Genomic DNA, 20,578 nt, shown 5'->3' with positions numbered 1-20,578 from the left:
CAATGTTGTATTCAAACTGTCGTTTTATTCTGTCATTGTTGCATACAAACGGACATTCTATTCTAACAACGTTGTATACAAATGAATATTGTTTCCTAACAATGTTTAATACAAACTGATATTATGTCCTGACAATGTTGTATTCAAACTGATAATGTATCCTAACGTTGGTGTATACAAATCAACTTACTATTTTAACTACGTTAACTACGAACTAGCATTTTATCCAATCATCATTGTATGCTGACTGACTTCATTTTAACATCGTTGACTGTAGATCGGCATTATATTTCTCTGCTGTTGCATATAGCCTAATGTTTCATTTGATAAAAAATATACGATTTGTTCGTACATTAATGAATGTGAACTGGTGTTTTTATCACTGCATTATTAAACAGAAATTATTGTCACTTTTCAGCAAAGTTAAACTTGCATAATAATCTGGATATTAAATTACAGTAAATATTGTTCTATAGTTGGGTGTAAAGTGATACCTTATGAATTCATTTTTGATACACACTGTCTACCTGTTATTGTATATTGTTGAACGTAAACTAATAATAATCTTATATTTTTAATGTTCACCAACAATATTATTGTATATAGTTGAACGTAAACTAATAATAATCTTACATTTTTAATGTTTACCAACAATATTATTCTATATAGTTGAACATAAACTAATAATAATCTTACATTTGATATTCACTAACATTCTGTTACATTCTCTACATTCGGGTATGAAGTAATGTTGTAAATCTGTACTTACATTAGTTGTTGATTCTTTCTTTGGGTAAGGTTTTCGTTGTTGGATAACGTTATCTCATTGTCTTATTGAACTTCTATATATCACTATTATTATTATTGTGGTTCTGGATTTGTTGCATGATAGTGACTTGTAGTTTGTATTGCGTAAGACAAATATTGTAGTGGTTACTTATTGTACACACCTACAGATAAGTTGATCTTCATTCTTTTATACAGATGTTTTTTCACTAGGGATATTCTTAAGACTTAAGATTCTTATAATGATACTATATATAACATTGTAGTTGCCTGCAATGTGTCAGAATATTGATTTTTGTAAACGGTAGACCGAACCAGAAAGTCCAATCTTATTGCCGTCAGACGTGACATTTTTTTTTTCTTTTACGTTTTTGATTGCTTACGTAAGATCGATGTTCAGATGAATAAGTAGATGAACAGACATACAGACAGACACTACTTAGACAACTACGAGAGTAAACAGCGAACCGTATTTTACCCCTGTCTGATTTCCTGGATACAAACAATTACCTTTCCCCCTGATTTATTTTTTCTCATTCTCCAGATCATAGGTTTGAATAATGACGTAAGATCTTCAACTGCCTTTATAAAAACCTAGCTTTAGTTTTAGAATTAAGGAGTTTTATGATATTCATACCGAATTGTTTTCATTTCATGTGTCAACACTGTTCATATAAATATCCTTTCATATTAAATAAAGTTACAAAAACAGAAAAACTAACAATTTACCCTGATTTCCTATCAGTTGTGCGCAGCGCCATCTTTATTTGCAGTTTAACCAGTTTCAAAGGCTTCGAATAATCTTGTTCTCATGTCGTTCTGTTTGTTCAGCTCACAAAAGAGGAACCGTCCTTTATTTTTGATCGATCACTCAGCCATGACAGACGGCTGGCGTAATGGACTGCCGCCCGCTAGAGGGCTCTATGATCCGTGGTACGAAAAAGAATCTTGTGGGGTTGGTTTTATCGTCAGTATAGATGGCGCTGAGTCTCATCAGGTATTTAGTTTGATATTTTTATATTGTTTCTTGTAAGTTATTAAGTATATGTTAACAGTATATACTATAAAGAACAATATGGCGAAGTTTTTGTTTTTTCACAAAATAATAATGTTTTAAAAGATTCTCTGAAGTTCACTCTCCAGTTGAAACTATTTTTTATTCATAATAACTTACAATGGTATTTTTTAAAAGTTATTTTAGGATATTTTTGCTGTTTTCTGGAAATACCACTCACTTTAAGGACAGACTGGTTAATACACTACCGACAACGAGAGGGCTCTATGGGTAATGGAGGTGAAATCACGTGATTGATGTTGTAATCGGAATAAGAAGACAACAAAAAAGTATTTACAAAATTGGATAGAGATGGACTAAAATTAATTAGATTTCTTAGCGCGATTAAATTAATTAATGCCACCTTTTTAGCTTGCAAAATAAATTGATAGGCGTAAATAATCTTATATCAAATAAAAAATAATTGATTTTACAAGTATGAACATTTAAACTCGCGAACCTATGTTAAAAACAGATTTATGGAACCACATTTGCTGAATAATTATCATTTAAATGTCACATGCTACAAAAACCACGTGGTTCATATTCGAGATCGTAATAGGATATTATCATTGCATTTCAACTAACCACCACTGCTCAAATAGAGTAATAAATCATCCCAAATTGTATAATTAAAATTGAACCTTTGATAAATGAGTAATATAGATAGACAAATAAATGTTGTTTGCAACATAGAATATTTTAGGAAGATTATTTATCATGTATATAAAAATAACAAATCTACTGTGGCGCCAGGTTTGAGTAATTAAAATCGCTCAAAATAACAGAAAAAACCGTTCACTTAAGATTATCACAACATAAGATATAAATAATGATTAAAACATTTCAGATATGGTAATGAGGCAGACAAAACAACGGTTTCAGTACAGATATGAGAAGTATGGAAGCTGTATGTGTAATATAAAAACTTCAGATATGGTAATGAGGCAGACAAAAAACGGTTTCAGTACAGATATGAGAAGTTTGGAAGCTGTATGGTTACAGATTAAATGCATATTGAATCGTAAATGTTTTATGCTGTTAAATTTTGTGAATTTTCCGTAGGTTTCAGCTTTGTTAAAAATACTTGAATGCCAGCCATGCCTAACAATAACAGTGATTATTGACGAAAAAGAGCTGTTAATAATCATACAACTCATGAATTCGAATGTCAAAATTAAGGGTGGTTTTTATTCATAATTTTTAATTGGGTGATAAAAATTTTAGGGGTAACTATCCACAGGTAGAGACTGGAACACCCTGCACCCTAGCCCCTACTTGACCATTTCTAGCTGGTTTGTTTATCATCAGGATATTTATATAATGTCCAGGAGACAAGATTATTCTCGAGTGCTTGGAAGCAGTCATGTATCCTCAAAAGGTATACATTGACAAATGATGCAATTTTAGTTTGGTTTTGGCACGATTGTTTTGTGTATTTGTCTGTTTTTTTCCCCTAAGTCAATTTGATTTCGGTTTTTATATTCATTAAGTATTGTTGTACAATATTAAATATTTCCCTTAAGATTTTGATGCATGTATACCTACCTGTTTGTTTGTCTCTATGTGTTTCTGTATATATTGTATTTTCCATAGTAGCGACGATCTTGCAGGTATTAATATATTTTAATCAATTAACTTTCATTAGGCTCACTCTGGTGTTTATTATGATATATTAATTATCCCTAAGTTCAATCTGATGTGTTAATATTATTCTCTGGATTTAATGTGATGTGTTTATCTTCAGTAGGTTCAGTCTGGTATGTTAATATTTCTTGGATGTATTAATTGTCCCAAGGTTTAATGTGATTTTTAATGTACTTATTATTTAATAGTTTGGTGAAGTATCGAACACCCTTGTTCTTCATTCACGTAAAGTAGAAACAGTATTATATTTGTTCTTGTTTACGTGTAGTTTGCTGGTCATAAACAAATATTTGTTTTCTTAATGTATTTAATAGGAGATATGTTTATTAAAAGTGTGGGTTGAGCGAGAAGCAGATATAGAAGTTTAACATTTGCATTAATATCGCTGGAACTTTACGTAATGGCATTACGTTTTAGGAAGGGTTAACTAGGCATGCACAAAAAATCCCCAAATTTCTTTTTCCAGTATTGCTTACGTATGACCCTTGTCGTGATGAGGAATTCTTTCAGTCATATACTATGAACTATTGGGAAGAAGACGACGTCCGAATTTGTTCGTCTTAAGCTCTACAGGTTGCTGACATAAATTATTTGTTCGTGTTAATTCTTACAGGTTGTTGGCATAAATTATTTGTTTGTGTTAATTTCTTACAGGTTGCTGACATAAATTATTTGTTCGTGTTAATTCTTACAGGTTGTTGGCATAAATTATTTGTTTGTGTTAATTTTTACAGGTTGTTGGCATAAATTATTTGTTTGTGTTAACTTCTTACAGGTTGCCGACATAAATTATTTGTGTTAAGTCCTACAGGTTGCTGACATAAATTATTTGTTCGTGTTAATTCTTACAGTTTGTTGGCATAAATTATTTGTTTGTGTTAATTCTTACAGGTTGTTGGCATAAATTATTTGTTTGTGTTAATTTCTTACAGGTTGCTGACATAAATTATTTGTTCGTGTTAATTCTTACAGTTTGTTGGCATAAATTATTTGTTTGTGTTAACTTCTTACAGGTTGCCGACATAAATTATTTGTGTTAAGTCCTACAGGTTGCTGACATAAATTATTTGTTCGTGTTAATTCTTACAGTTTGTTGGCATAAATTATTTGTTCGTGTTAATTCTTACAGGTTGTTGGCATAAATTATTTGTTTGTGTTAATTTTTACAGGTTGTTGGCATAAATTATTTGTTTGTGTTAACTTCTTACAGGTTGCCGACATAAATTATTTGTGTTAAGTCCTACAGGTTGCTGACATAAATTATTTGTTCGTGTTAATTCTTACAGTTTGTTGGCATAAATTATTTGTTTGTGTTAATTTCTTACAGGTTGCTGACATAAATTATTTGTTCGTGTTAATTCTTACAGGTTGTTGGCATAAATTATTTGTTTGTGTTAATTTCTTACAGGTTGCTGACATAAATTATTTGTTCGTGTTAATTCTTACAGGTTGTTGGCATAAATTATTTGTTTGTGTTAATTTCTTACAGGTTGCTGACATAAATTATTTGTTCGTGTTAATTCTTACAGGTTGTTGGCATAAATTATTTGTTTGTGTTAATTTCTTACAGGTTGCTGACATAAATTATTTGTTCGTGTTAATTTCTTACAGGTTGCTGACATAAATTATTTGTTTGTATTAAGTCCTACAGGTTGCTGACATAAGTTATTGATCGGTTTTAACTTATTTTCTGTAAATTGGAAGATTTTAGCCACAATACACTTTGATGATTAAAAACTCTGTTATTACAAGTGGTCGTCACGTAGTGATTAAAAGATTATTTAAAGTACAATATTCTGAAAGACAGCATGTATAGTAATCTCTTGTAACAGATCTTCTTTGACAAAACAATAAGTGTCACAATTCTAAATGCATAGTCCCCGAATGTGCTAGAACAAATGTCAGTAGCTGTTCAGAATGTATCTGGAAATATGGTATGTTAGTGAACAAAGAAAATACGGATCATTACAAATAAAGGGACGTATAGACGAGTCTAGTGAAAACGACGCCACGCTACATTAGGCTTAACTCAAGCCTATCTCTATACTGAAAGTTAAGTAGTGAATGTTGTTGAGACCTCTGTTGGTCATCCCAGCATTACGTACGAACATAGCAAAATACTTTGCATCATTTTAAACTTGGAATTACCTGATGTTACTTCATAAAGCCAAACGAAACCTGCTAAATAAAGTTGGGTTTAAAGGTTACGTGGAGGAATCTAACGGAAACCTCCACCTTTCAGCGTCTCATTGATCCCCTGCCAGAATGAATTAAGAAAAGCCGGGGGATTCACTACAGATATCAGTACTACTTCCGGTAGAATTTTGTGATATTTTAGAGTTTTTTTGGTTGAAGTAAGTTAAAGAAAAGATTTAAATTGTGTTCGTAAGTTTTTAAAATTGTTTCATTTTAAATGCCTAGGGTGATGAAAAACATTATACCATAGTTATAATAATAACTGTCTGATTAAAAGATTTCCGAGCTAGCAAATAGAACAAGAATTGAAAAAGAGTAAATTTATAAAACAATTCCCACAATATGATATTGTGAACTCTTATAAAACAATTCCCACAATATGATATTGTGAACTTTTATAAAACAATTCCCACAATATGATATTGTGAACTCTTATAAAACAATTCCCACAATATGATATTGTGAACTCTTATAAAACAATTCCCACAATATGATATTGTGGACTTTGAAACAACCTTTTTCTGATAAGCAGTAGATAATAACAATTTTCAGATGACATTAACAAGATGGAAGTGATATTGGTTGTCAGGTGTATAGGAGTAAAAGAAACTATTCTAAAAGTACGTTTATGTAGAGAGCTGTTAGTACCAATGTTATTATTATCTGTTGATCAACTGTTTTGTGCTTTACTTAGTCACAAAGTATAATATACTAATCTACTGGATAACATTGGGTTGCATTTTGTTAAACATATGTCGATGTCACGGTAATTGTCGTAGACAATTTTCGCGTACGCTGTTGAGATAATTTAATTCGCTGTATAGTTGTAAACAGAGATAATTAAAACATTCTTAATAAACGCTTTATTCTAGTCTTGTTAAGTTGAAGTTTTTGCAACACGTTTCTCTGTATATGATAATAATTATGCAGAATCTCATGTACCTCGAAACCACCAGACGAGCCTAGGGGTAACAAACAGAACACTACGGTTATTGACTTAAGTATGTTGATATTTTGGAACTAAGAAAATCAACCAGACAGTAAATAATTTCGGTTTGTTTGTTTCAGCGTGTCAGGTAAAGATTAATGGCTTAAGTATTTCTGTCATAAAGGTACGCCTTTCTCTGCAACACGTAACTGCTTTAAACATTAAAAACTAAAATGAACAACAGGTCTAGACACAACTTAGCACCAACAATAGGAAAAGTAACAATATATATATTTGTTTTACGTACTTGCCTTTCGTTTGGTATCCCTTTGTTAGACCTCGATAAATCAACTCCACTTTGACGGGAAGCAATGAATGTAACCTTGCAACAATAACTTGAGTCCACGCACTTCCACTGTTTTGTATGTATAAATTCATGTTTGTCGCGCAAACGATTGGATATAGAGACTAGGCTTCATATATATTACACACTGAGATTTTTACGAAAGTGGAATAAAACTAATATTTACAAAACTGGAAATAAAAAAAAATCAGGTAATATCGTATTTCTCCTTTTTTTTACGTTCTTAAATTTCTTTCAATCATATCCACGTTTAGCGTTATAGAATAGATCGCCACCTTCTGGGATACCATGTAGTTGTTTTAGATATTCTCAAAGCTATTCAAGAGTCATATGCGTTGAGACAACTATTGGTTTTGAGCCGATAGATTAGAGAAATGCACCCAGTCAACGGAAACACTAACCATCGAGCTTCTGCTCGGGAATGGGATTTAACCGTCACTCTTATAACGCACCTACAGCCTCGGAGTGTAGTGTGCGATTTCTTGGCAACGAAACGCGAACCATGGTCCGGAACGTATATCATTAAGTCACGTTCTTCTTTACAAATCGTTTCTATGTGCCACGTCACGCGTCAGATATTGGGCCAGGCGTAACCTATGGTAAGCGTGCTCGTCTGTGAATCCAAGAGTTCTTGATTTGCGTTTCAGTGTCGCTAAAATCAGTTCAGAGGCTTCCATTAGGTAGATACCACTACTCGATATTACAAAGGTCGAACAATAGATGGTAGCTGCTATTGAAAAGCGGTCTTTCTTCTAATCTATCATTTCAAAATTAGGGACGGCTGAGGGCAGGAACCTTTTATGTATCTTTGCGAGAAAATTCAAAACAAACGGGTATAAATAAAAGTACAACATGTATTAGCCCAGTCACTAACGTCCATTCATTTCAGCTTTGTACAAAGCGAAAAGCTACGCAATAGGGTGTGCCCACAACAGGGATCGAACGCGGGATTCGAGCTTAACACCGCTAGTCTTTCAATTAGAGTACGAGCGACTGTTATGTGTTGTTTTTAATGTTTATGCAGTATAAATTAGTGAATAACTGGGCGAGTTGAGAAAGTTATAAGCTATGGTTAAATCATTATTTATTTAATAAAAAAGACATTTTAAAAATGTTTAAAATAAAGTGCTGTTTGTTTTATATTTGTAGGTTTTCAGTTTCTACGGTGTAAATACTAGGACATTTTCTTTACCCCCTGCCATGCCTTTTTTTCTTCAACCTCTAAGTTAGTTCTGTTAAATAAAGTAGGAGACTGTTGATGGAGAACCTCTTGTTTCTTCTCTCTCGTGTAGCTGATCCGAGACGCCGAGACTATGTTACGAAGAATGGAACATCGTGGAGCTTGTGCCTGTGACAATAGTACCGGCGACGGGGCTGGAGTTCTGGCAGCGATTCCTGACTCTTTCTACCGTAAAGTGCTCTTGTAAGAGAGAGAACAATAAGTTGGTTTCGTGTAGCTTGTAATCTTAAACCTAAAATGTCAGTAAGAATACGTAAATAACCCCAACGTACTAAAGAAAGAAAGGTTTCCGTGAGTGATGCACTAAACAGTTTCATGTTTCTTTATTTAACGACGAGAGCAGCGTGGCCGAGTGGGTGCTGACTCATATCTTGCCAGGGGTTTGTTGTTCATTTTAACATTAGCTTATTTTTTAATCTTTCACTTGACCACCGTAACTGAAAATTGTTTGGTGTGACATGAATACACGCCGTTCTTAACAGGCCACAAACAAACTAAACACATAGTATTTTTATCTGACAGAGATGGAACGGAATTAAAAGTCAGAGGGCGACATTTGTAAAGTTATAAAAATACATATCATTATGTGTTCATACGCCAATAGAGAGTAGCGCTTGTAGAGTTATTAAAAACAAATAAGGCCCCGGCATGGCCAGATGGTTAAGGTGTTCGACTCGTAATTTGAGGGTCGTGGGTTCGAATCCCGTCATACCAAACATGCTCGCCCTTTCAACCGTGGGAGCGTTATAAAGTGAAGTTAATATCACTATTCGTTGGTAAAAGAGTAGCCCAAGAGTTGGCGGTGGGTGGTGATGACTAGCTGCCTTCCTTCTTGTCCTACACTGCTAAATTAGGGACGGTTAGCGCAGATAGCCCTCGAGTAGCTTTGCGCGAAAAACAAACAAACAAATAATGTAGCTAAATTCTTAAAATCACAGGTCAGACTTCTAGAAGACCTCCTTTCAGAACTGATAACCATATCGTAATATTAAAAGACTAAAATTCAGATGGTGTGATTTTCCTTAAAATTAGTATATAAATAAATAAAGTCTTCATGTGATCACGGCTTTGGAATATATGATTTGAACCTTTGTTTTTTAATTGTGTGTGTGTTTTCTTATAGCAAAGCCACATCGGGCTATCTGCTGAGCCCACCGAGGGGAATCGAACCCCTGATTTTGCGTTGTAAATTCGTAGGCATACCGCTGTACTAGTGGGGTGCTTATTAATTTTTTTTTTTACAATCCTGGAGATGATGTCATTGTATGCCTGTTTTGTGATGGTGGTCTAAGAATAAAGTTTTAATTTGAGTTGCTCCCTTGTGTGTTATAATAACACTTAAAGTTAAATAGCCTTTGAACACGGAATAAAACATCTATCACTTTGTAAGTATTAAACTGCACCTCAGGGATAAATCTTCCGTGAACGTTGAAATTAACATGAACAAAGTCTATAGAGAAAGAAAAAGTTTGAATATTCAGCAGAAGGACTGACATAACTTCATCATTCTATCGAAAAGTTTGAATATTCAGCAGAAGGATTGACGTAACTTCATCATTCTATCGAAAAGTTTGAATATTCAGCAGAAGGACTGACGTAACTTCATCATTCTATCGTGTCAGGACGATTTCTATAGCCTAACGTAGCATTGTGCTGTCAGAGAACCTCGGAAACATTTCTTTTAGATGACAAGGAAACCAGTGTTTCAATTTGAGGCACGAAATACATTGTTCTCAAAATTTCTAACACGTTTGTGTTATAATAAAAACGTCGACCAAGAGGTGTTGTACAGAAATCGTATGTTACTAGTATAAAGATTTAATAGGTATGAATTTGATTGGTGGATATGGTAGAACTAAACTTCAGTCTACACATCAAATTATAGATTCACTATCAATCAGAAATATCGATTTACTCTTGTTGAAGGAGTGCACAAACTTCAAAACGAAACGAAACAGGCCATCTCATTATTGTGGCTACAAATGATCTTTCTGCTTTGTTTCGATACGAAGTTTCATGTAACAGCTGATTTCACCTTGAATCTCTTTATGAACACCAACAGGTGGAATCAGAATAGAGGGCACACACCTGAAAATGTCAGAAAATAGTCTCTTAAAAAGTGCTTCGATTATTTGAGCAATTACTTCAAGGAATTTTCCATTTAAAGTGTTGATAACCCCTTAAGAGATAATTATATTATTATTATTGTTTAAGGTAATAACCGAAGACAGTATAACAATTTCTAACATTCCCGCTAGATAGCTCTAAATAAACATTTTTACATACTCAATTGACGTTGTACCGTTCTTACTTTAGAACTTTACAAAGGGATGTGTAGAAAAGAATTTTTTATCTACGTCACTGATGACGTAATTTGTGTATAAATAAGTCTGTCTTTCTTTGTTGTACCTAATGACCTAGTTTCTCTACACTTCTAGTTTATTTCTTAAGCTTTGCGCAAAACTATTCCAGGGGTAGCAGTCCCAACATTTAAAGTGATAGACCAATTTAGGATTGGTTGTCACATAATTGTTTATAACGCCCCTACAGCAGTAAGGGCGAGCATGTTCTTGGCTATGCCAGTTGTGTAGAATATACTAATTTATCACTTCTTTGATTTCGTTCATATAACAGACCAGATGTTTTAAAAACTTCAATGTTCATTTTTTCACGATTTTATGCCCTAATTTTCTCGTTTTTCTCCTATTTAACATCAATAGTAAACTTTAAAGTTCGTAATAAATTTGAGGCTTGATCCCTGTAATGAGCATAGCACAGATAGCCCATTACATGTGTAAGTTTAGGCCTAACAACACGACAATTAGGTGATTTTTCTTAGTTTTTCAGAACACTTTTTTCATAGTTTCTCACTCTCTCCCGTGGGTCAGCAGTATGTTTGCAGATTTCAACGTTAAATCCTTGTGTTTCGATTCTCCGTGTAGTTTAGCGCTTAACAAACCAAACTTTCTCTACCCTTCTCGCCTTCTAAACTTAGAAATATCCGTAAAGTCTCCATCTGTTACTGTTTGTGAGGAAAGACGAAAACTCGTTTCATTTTGTTAAAACTGATATTTTCTGGTTTTTTAATACAGTCCGATTCACGTAATAATGAAAATAAAGTTACATATTGATTTACTTTTTAATGACGTGTCTGATAAGTAACTACAAAAATAGTCTCACAAACGTACGAAGAAATTTTCTGCACTTTAATTGACGTTTAGCAGAAAATGTTTTGAGAATCGAATCACCAATCTTTGACGTTCTAAGTTCTCAAACTTGTCGAAGGTAGATGGGCCTGAAGTTAATAATGCATCATTTGTACATAATTTTAAAATATAACCGAATATATGGCAATCCGAAATGTAATTGACGTATTCTGTAATACCATGTTTATAAACATATTTCTGTATTGGACTTTACATTTTTGTTAGTACAGCAAAATATTTGTCAAGCGAATAAGAAACTAATTAACTCGGTTCTTAATATTGTAATGTTTACGATGAGAACATTAAAACATGCACTGTAACAGTAATACCATAATAATAGTTTGTGATTGATAACAGTTTTGAAGAAGAACTATAATAAGTATTCAATTTTTTGTTTTTAGGGAAGAGCAACAGATCGAGCTGCCACCTCGTGGTCAGTATGCTACCGGGATTTTATTTCTGGAGTCAAGCTCCGTAGATAAGGTTCAAACAGAATTCCAAAAGTTGGCTTCCGAATATAATTTACAGGTAAATAGATAAAAGTCAGTTGCAAAAAGATTTTCTTTCTTTGAAAATTTCCATAACATAAAACATTTGAGCTTTGGATTTTATAAATTACAAAATGCATTGTAATATCTGTTTTTAGGCTTACGCTATCGTCGTATAGGAGGAAGATTTTTGAAGCGTCTTGTGGATTGTAATTTGAAAATAATTTGATTTTTGTAGGTCCTTTGTTGGAGAGATGTTCCTGTGAATAGTGGGATTTTAGGAGAGGTGGCGCTGTCTACAGAACCGCTTATGAAACAAGCCTTTGTGATTGGTCCAGGTCTCAGTGAAAACCGTTTCAAAAGAGAGGTTGGTTATTAAGTTAACCAATAAACATCACTTACAATAAGTTAAACGTATTTTCAAACGCTGTTTCGTGTTTTACAATAGGTGAAACACAAATCAACAATCGCTATTCTGTTATTACAGTTTATGAGAATATGGCCGAAAATGTCGCTAACAGAAAAGGTACCAATTGATATATAAATGCATTCTACTCATCATAATTTGTGTTATGATGTTTTTTAGCTGTAGATAGAATTGTTTGTTACGTTACCTATATCAAAGATGGAATTAGTTTTAATTTTGATATATTTAGATAGCTTGCTTTGATCAGAAGTTAATGAAAGTTATCGCTAAATGCATAGAATAGAAATAATGGTCCACTTATTCTATGCTGTTGGATTCTGAAATATGTAAAGTAGAGAAATATATGAAGACAAGCTGTCAACTTGAATATCATCATGTGGTCATCTTAAGTAAATTTCTGTGATTTTAGCTTTTGGCATCTTAAGTACATTTATATCAATTTAACCTCTGAAATGTTATTATTTTAGAGAAAACCATGTGTGTTCCGCGGGAATTCGAACCTTAAATTTTAATAGTGTAAGTCGTTTAACTTACCACAGAGATACTTAACTAAATTTTTATCAGTTTATCTTTACGAATGTGCTCATATGAAATGAAATCGAATGTTTTAAACTATTTACCATATGGTCAGTACAAAGAATTTTGAAAACGTTATTGAAAGTTGTATGTTAGAAGTTCATTGTCTCAGTTGACGTTCAGACAATATTACAAAAAAAGCAAATTTCTATTAACACGATGATGTAAAATTTTACACTGAACCTTGCTTTATCTTCATTGACCCTCAGAAACTCAGACAGATATCTACAGCAGCTTAGTGCATAAGTACAACAAGTAGAGGAATATTTGACCTTTAACCTTGATTTATTTTCACCTACTCCAAATTGATTGATTGATTATTTGAAATTAAGCACAGAGCTACACAGAAAAGCTGGTCCAATGCTTCACTTTTAGTTTCTTTCTCCATGAGCGCAGGAAGTGTGTCACGTTCCCTCGGGAAATTGACCTTTTCATCCTGTGCTCTGCCCATCACGGGTATCGAAACTCGATTTCTAGCAGTTTGAGTCCGGTTTGCCACTGGGGTGCCTGACCCCAGGAGATTAGGCAGTTAGGTAACTACAGTACCTCAGTGCGCAAGTCCAACAAAATGGAAAAATGTCTGACTTTTAACCTTGCTTTACCTACACTGACCCTCAAAAACTCAGACAATTAGATATATACAGTAGTTTAATGCATAAGTACAACAAATTGAGAAATATTTGACTTTTAACCTCGATTTATGTCGCATAAACTGTTCACATACTAATTATAGAGTTCTCACAGCATAATGAAACGAAACCTTAAGTTTCTCAATTATGAATATCATTCTACATTCACTGCTGTTTCCTGATTCTAGACCTTTTTTCTCGAACGTTTCCATAACTACTCCAGAGGAATGTTTTTTGCACTTCACAAAATAATCTTTCAAGGTGTTAAAAGCTGGTACAATGCTTCACTTTTAGTTTATTTCTCCACGAGCACAGGAAGTGTGCCACGTTCCCTCGGGAAATTGACCTTTTCATCCTGATGTTCTTAAGACTCTAATATTACCACCATTGAAAAAACTCCAAGAAGACAGCACAGGATCTAAATAGGTTTGTCCTAACCCCAATACTTTAAAGCAGTCGGTCTACAAAAATCACGATATAATAAAATGAAATATTTGTTTCTTCGTAAATACTATTTTCGAAATTCTATAAATATACAAATTCTACTGTGTACGTCACATTAATGTCTGTTGTGATCGGTCAGTAGAAGTAACACTATTGTACATTCTGAAAATTCAATTTAGTTGCATTTCAAATGATAGTATTCTGAAAAAGTTGCATTTCAAATGATAGTATTCTGAAATAACGGTTATTTTCGGATTGCAATCCTTCTGTTTAGAAAAGAAATATTCGACGATTCATGACCTGTTATCGAAAACTCTTTGGGGCTATGGGTGCATTATAAAAGTTATGGTCAGATCTATTATTCGATTAGAACAAAAATAACCCATGAGTTTAAAGTGGATGCTGATGAACAGCTGCCTTCCTTCTTGTCTTGGCCCGGCATGCGACTCGTAATCTGAGGGTCGCGGGTTCGCGTCCCCGTCGCACCAAACATGCTCGCCTTTTCAGCCGTGGGGGCGTTATAATATGACGGTCAATCTCACTATTCGTTGGTAAAAGAGTAGCCCAAGAGTTGGCGGTGGGTGGTGACGACTAGCTGCCGTTCCTCTAGTCTTACACTGCTAAATTAAGGACGGCTAGCGCAAATAGTCCTCGAATAGCTTTGCGCGAAATCCAAAAACAAACAAAGAAACAAACCTTCTTGTCTAGCTTTTCATAATTAGAAACGGCTACATAGAAGTAACCCTACTTTAGCTGTGCGCGAAATTCTGACTTGGAAAAATAAAATAAATAATCTACATTATTTTTCTTTGCATTACTTTAATGTCAAACAAGTTATGTGCAGTTGAACGCACAAATATGGAGACGTATATATATTTCATGATATTGTGTATTTTGTTTTAGGCTTAGTATATAAACAGGTATGGCCATATACAATATTACTGTTACTTGATTGGTTAAAATTATAGTTCAAGGATTTATTTACGTTGTTCAAAGATCGTTATTTTAAAAAATGTTTGTTCTTGTTGCGCATTGTATCGTAAACATTCATACTGTTTTAGTAGGGAAAAATAAATAAAGAAATATAGTTCGAAGCCTGATAATTCATAGTATATATTCAGAAACGAAGTTCACAATAACAGATAAAGCAATTTCCTGGATAACTTGGCATATTGCCAAGAGACTAGAGCAATGGAAAGACGTGATGTCTCGCGCAGACTCAACGCTGCGCTGTTTTTAGCCATTGTTTTCTTTTTCCACTATGACGCTTTATGTGTACAACAAGCACGATACGAAAAGTCGAATACCCAATGTTTTGCAAAGGCGGATAGGGGGAGATGTAAATCACCCATTTACGGACAAAATGAGACAAGCATAAAATTTATTTAATTTCTGTATCTCTCAAATAAGTTGTACTCATTCTGTACAGTTAATGAAAATTGAAAGGATGCATCTAATTTTATTAAAACAATATTGATACGTTTAATTTATTAAGTAACATACCATTAAGAAGTTGCTAGTATCATAACAACTAGGCCTATATGTCACTAAGCTTATACTGTGGTTATAAATGTAAACCAACTACTGTGACTGTCTGAAAATATAAATACATCGACAAGAAATTTGTCGAATTTTTAGTTTCAGTTGATGGATTTAGTGCCCATATATCAATTTTAACCATTGAATCTTATTTTCTGACAAAAGCACAATGAGAAAATATTCGATGTTAGTTGTAATTAAGCACAAAGCTACACAATAAGCTATCTAGGCTCTGCCCATCATTGGTATCAAAACGAACTTTTTAGCGTTTCAAGTTCGCAGACATTCAGCTGTGCCACTGGGGAACTTCTCTGTCAGTACCGACGACAAACGTGCGTGTGTTTCTTATAGCAAAGCCACGGTTAGGCCATCTGCGGTGTACACCGGCCCCTTGCGGGGAACGCGACAAACATAAAAAGAACGTGACTATCTTATCCAATAATACAATTATTATTTGAAATACCGACAATAATACATATATTGTTTGAAATATCGATCTTTTGTGTTGATTGTCTTTTAAAACGAAAATAATTACTATTTTTATTAAGATTTCTAAGGATAATATGTGTGTTTTATTCAAAGTCTTACGTGGTCACTCCTAGTAGCTTTTTATGTAAACCTACTTAGTAAATAGATGGCGTCATGATAGCAGTAAATTGTACAGAACAGAGAAATACTAAAACTTGCTGGAAGCCACGAAGCCTTGTATCAACAAGTAATTAAACTTCTTTTATAAGGTAACAAAGTATGCATCTGCTGTAACATAAGGTTGAGCAATACATACTATAAGAGAAAGAATTTAGAGAAACATTGTAACAGATATACATGTATGCTCTCACAGAGGAAAGGATACAACGTAACAGAGAGACGTGTGCTCTAACAGAGGAAAGGATACAATGTAACAGAGAGACATGTGTGCTCTAACAGAAGAAAGGATACAACGTAACAGAGACATGTGTGCTCTAACAGAAGAGAGGATACAATGTAACAGAGACATGTGTACTCTAATAGAAGAAAGGATACAGTGTAACAGATAGACATGTGTACTCTAACAGAAGAAAGGATATAATGTAACAGAGAGACGTGTGCTCTAACAGAAGAAAGGATACAGTGTAACAGAGAGATGTGTGCTCTAACAGAAGAAAGGATACAACGTAACAGAGACGTGTACTTTAATAGAAGAAAGGATACAGTGTAACGAGAGACGTGTGCTCTAACAGAAGAAAGGATACAACATAACAGAGACATGTGTACTCTAATAGAAGAAAGGATACAACGTAACAGAGAAGACATAAACATTCATATTGTAAGGGAAGAGAGGGTTAACACATATATAAAACTTAGGTGAGAACTTCTCATTATATGAACACTGCATGCCCAGATATATGTTTGACCTAGAAAGATCTTTTCAAGCTTTATTGTGATATGTAACGTTGGCAACGTATCTGCTCCGCCCACCAGCAAGTGACGTAGAAAGACTGCGACTCAATTTTTTTTTTTTATAAGTTTGTCGGATTATAATTTTCTCTTTACTTTACGGCATTACATTGTACAGAGTTCTCAAAATAGAAACTTATTTCTTCAAGGAATACAGATCTATATTGTTCTTCTAACGTAAAACAGCATAATAATTATTAATATGGAACGTATATAATTGTAAAGTATTAAATGGGATTTGTATAGGTTCCCCGCTGGGGCAGCGGTAAGTCTTCGGATTTACAACGCTAAAATAAGGGGCTCAATTCCTCTCTGTGGCCACAGATAACTCGATGTGGCTTTGCTATAAATAGATACATGGACACACACACACACATTCGCTTTACAGAAGGACCTGGATTGTTGTAAGTTGGGAGGATAAATGTCAGGTGGCTTTTAATTATAATAAGTTCAAGGTAATGTATACTGGATACTATAATTTGAATTATGAGTGTAAGTTTGAAAAAGCGGGGTGCTGGTGTTCTGGTTATGTTGTCGCTAGTTGTAGGACTTTTGACTGTATATACAGAAATATTGAATACAAATCTAAAGGAATTATGATGTCATTGTACATATAATTGGTTAGGCCACATTTGGATTATTGAGTTCAGTCTTAGCTGTCTAACATTGGGAAGGACAATGAACTGATGTAAAAGGTTCAGAGGAGTAGTTAATAGGATGATACCTTTAAGAGTTGTCATTCGAGGACGGGTTAAGGTTTCTGAAACTGTTTTATTTTGAGAAAACAGCAAAGTTAGAGGGGCTCTGACTGAAGTGTTTAAGACTGTACAGGGAATTGCTGATGTTGATGTATCGTTATTCTTGTACCTAATATACATTGTCCAAGAGGAAGCAGATATGGTGACTTTAAGGAAGTTTAAAGGCATATTTTATACATATTTGAATGATAAGAAATTATTTTATAAAAATCTTTATGGTAAAGTTTAGTTTCGGTTAATGTACGGCTCAGATGGGTATCACGTTCCTTTTTCCACTTACATGTATGTATGCAACTTAAAAGAACATTTTTCTTGGTTTTTGAATGAATTTCGTTCAGTTTAATTGCTTTGTATTCTCGTTCCAAGTACACAGTCTCGGCTCTTACGTTTTTGTTGTTATATAAAGTGTTACTTTTTCAACTCGTCCAATCTTCTTGCTGTTACTGATCATTATTAACCCGAAACATATACACTTATTAAAATTATATTTTAGTTAAAATACAATATTATTCTTTATCGTCACAAATACCTTGTATGTTAAAATTATCAAGCATTCATTTCTTCCCACAGGTGTTTGTTCTAAGAAAATCGGCTACACACAGAATTCCATCTCGTGACATCCGATTTTACATTTGTAGTTTGTCCACGGAAACTATAGTGTACAAGGTAAGTCTGAGTAACTATTCACTCTTCGATGAAATAAAAGTGGTACATGCGTTTACAGGCGTTATTGTACTTGGCAAGAGAACACGAAGGTTCGTGGTTCGCTTCTCACTTTCTGGTTGTAACATTTACGATCAGCCAAGAACAGCCTAAGAGTTAGCGGTTGGTGCTGCTAACTTGCTGCCTTGCCTTCCTTATTGTCTACAGCCGTCCCTAATTTTGAATTTGAACTAAAATTAATCTTTACAAGCTGCTACGAGATCTCTTTTTATTCGTTCTTTGTTTTGTTTTTTTTCCGTCGGAAATACTGAGCTTCCAAACATCTGAATTACAACACTGTTACCGTACAACAAATTAATTAGAAATTAGGCTTAGCGAGCATTACACCTACGTTTGAACCATTAATACAGTAACTACAACGTGACCGATTACGTTGTGGCCTAAATTTCAAAATTAAGTTGAAGGCCACTAAATTTAAACTTATTAATATGTTGTATTTTTAGGGTCAGCTAACTTCTGGTCAGCTATGGGAATACTACAAGGACTTACAAGATCATACGTTCAAAACTTACTTGGCTTTAGTCCACTCCAGGTTTTCAACGAATACTTTTCCAAGCTGGGAAAGAGCGCACCCTTTAAGGTAAGATTCTAAAACAATAATGTCTAGAGTTTTTAAAGAACAATCAGGACAGCACAAAGTAGGGAATGTTTAAACTAAAGTAAAAAAACCCAAAAACTCTCGAGTGCGGATATTTTCTGAAATTTCAGAATGAAGTTATAAAGCTTTTAACGCTTCGCAAGTGGGACAGAGAAAGTTATACATTAAAACATGTGTACTCGAGTATGTATCAGTAATAAACAAGTAACGTCAAAACGAAACTGTTAAATATATTATTTATTAAAAACGTATGGAACTGGTTTTTCCATAAATAATAATAAAATTAGCGGGTGTGTTTGTTTTTTTTTACAGCAAAGCCACATCTGGTTATCTGCTGAATCCACAGAGGGGAATCGAACCTCTGATTTTACCATTGTAAATCCGTAGACTTACCGCTGTATTAGCGGGGGACATAAAATTAGCAAAAAATTGAAAAACGTTTCTGTTTCCTTTCTTGTTTTTTTAAGACTTTTTACCAAAAAAGGCCCAGTAATGATTTTATTAAACAATATTTTATTGTCGTACTCTCGTTAATTTATTATGAATTATGGTTAATTAAATTTACCTATTGTTTCTAGTTGTTTCAGTAGTAATAAGTAGTTATATTTGGGCAGTTGATAGAGTTTATTCTACAGTGACCCAGTAGTTAGGGCGCTCGACTCGTAATCTGAGGTCGCGGGGATCGAATCCCCGTCGCACCAAACATGCTCGAGCTTTCAGTCGTGGGAACGTCATTAGGTTCCGGTTAATTCCATTATTTTGTTGGTAAAAGAGTTTTACCAAAAGTTTGCGGTGAATGGTGATGACCAGCTGCCTTCCTTCTTGTCTTACACTGCTATACTAGGGATGGCTAACGCAGACAGCTCTCGTTTAGCTGTGCGCAAAATTCTAACAAACAAATCGTTGAAACTTTTGTATTCTTACCCGTCAATAATTAGGTTTGAGCCTCATTTCAATGTAATACATTCTGTGTTACCTGAAGAAGATCATCCATCTCCCAAAAACGTTGCACAAAATAAAAATAGTTTTATTCAGACGTCTTAACATTTCTTTTATTATCTTATATCCGAGTTTTTCGTAAACGAAAATATGTAATAGTATGTCAGCCACATCCAGTGACGTAGACACATAATGTTTCTCGAGGTATAAACGGGTACCTTAGAATTCGGTCAACACTCTGGATATAATTATTGTACTTTACCGAAACTTTTGCGTACAATTAAACAATCTTGCTTGCAATGAATCACGAGGATACCCTGTTTCTAGCGGTATAAGTTCCTCAGACATAGCGCTGTGTTAAATAAGCACTATTTATAAGACATAATAAAAATATTATATAAGTCATGAGTCTTTTCCTTTTTTTTCCTTTTATATAGAATGCAATTTAGAATTTTCCATCTAGCAGTAAATAACGTAAAGAAACCATCGTAAACTTGCCGGTTACCTTGCGAAGTTGATTAATTAATCTGAAGAAAATTAACCTAATTAATCGAAGAACTTGCATATGACTGAATACAGTTTTTAATCTCAATATATTT

The 20,578-nt window shown here is 33.9% G+C and overlaps 1 protein-coding gene across 4 annotated transcripts in view; it reads left to right on the top strand.

Moving 5' to 3' along the window:
- LOC143257208 (uncharacterized) overlaps positions 1 to 20,578 on the top strand; it is an 86,826-nt gene that overhangs the window by 10,027 nt on the left and 56,221 nt on the right. For 3 of the 4 annotated variants that reach the window (XM_076515592.1, XM_076515593.1, XM_076515591.1), the window contains exons 2-7: positions 1,618 to 1,783; positions 8,268 to 8,398; positions 11,823 to 11,949; positions 12,148 to 12,276; positions 18,290 to 18,385; positions 18,886 to 19,022. In XM_076515592.1, the coding sequence (XP_076371707.1) occupies positions 1,664 to 1,783; positions 8,268 to 8,398; positions 11,823 to 11,949; positions 12,148 to 12,276; positions 18,290 to 18,385; positions 18,886 to 19,022 (740 nt within the window). In that variant the 5' untranslated portion in view covers positions 1,618 to 1,663. Of the gene's footprint in view, positions 1 to 1,617; positions 1,784 to 8,267; positions 8,399 to 11,822; positions 11,950 to 12,147; positions 12,277 to 16,849; positions 16,869 to 18,289; positions 18,386 to 18,885; positions 19,023 to 20,578 lie in introns of those variants that run through there. The other variant, XM_076515594.1, reaches the window with a different exon arrangement.

This window comes from Tachypleus tridentatus, chromosome 7, assembly GCF_004210375.1.
Source record: "Tachypleus tridentatus isolate NWPU-2018 chromosome 7, ASM421037v1, whole genome shotgun sequence".
In the NCBI taxonomy this organism is placed as follows: domain Eukaryota; kingdom Metazoa; phylum Arthropoda; class Merostomata; order Xiphosura; family Limulidae; genus Tachypleus; species Tachypleus tridentatus.
Note: the sequence above shows the minus strand (reverse complement) of the source record. Positions and strands in the feature narration are given on the sequence as shown.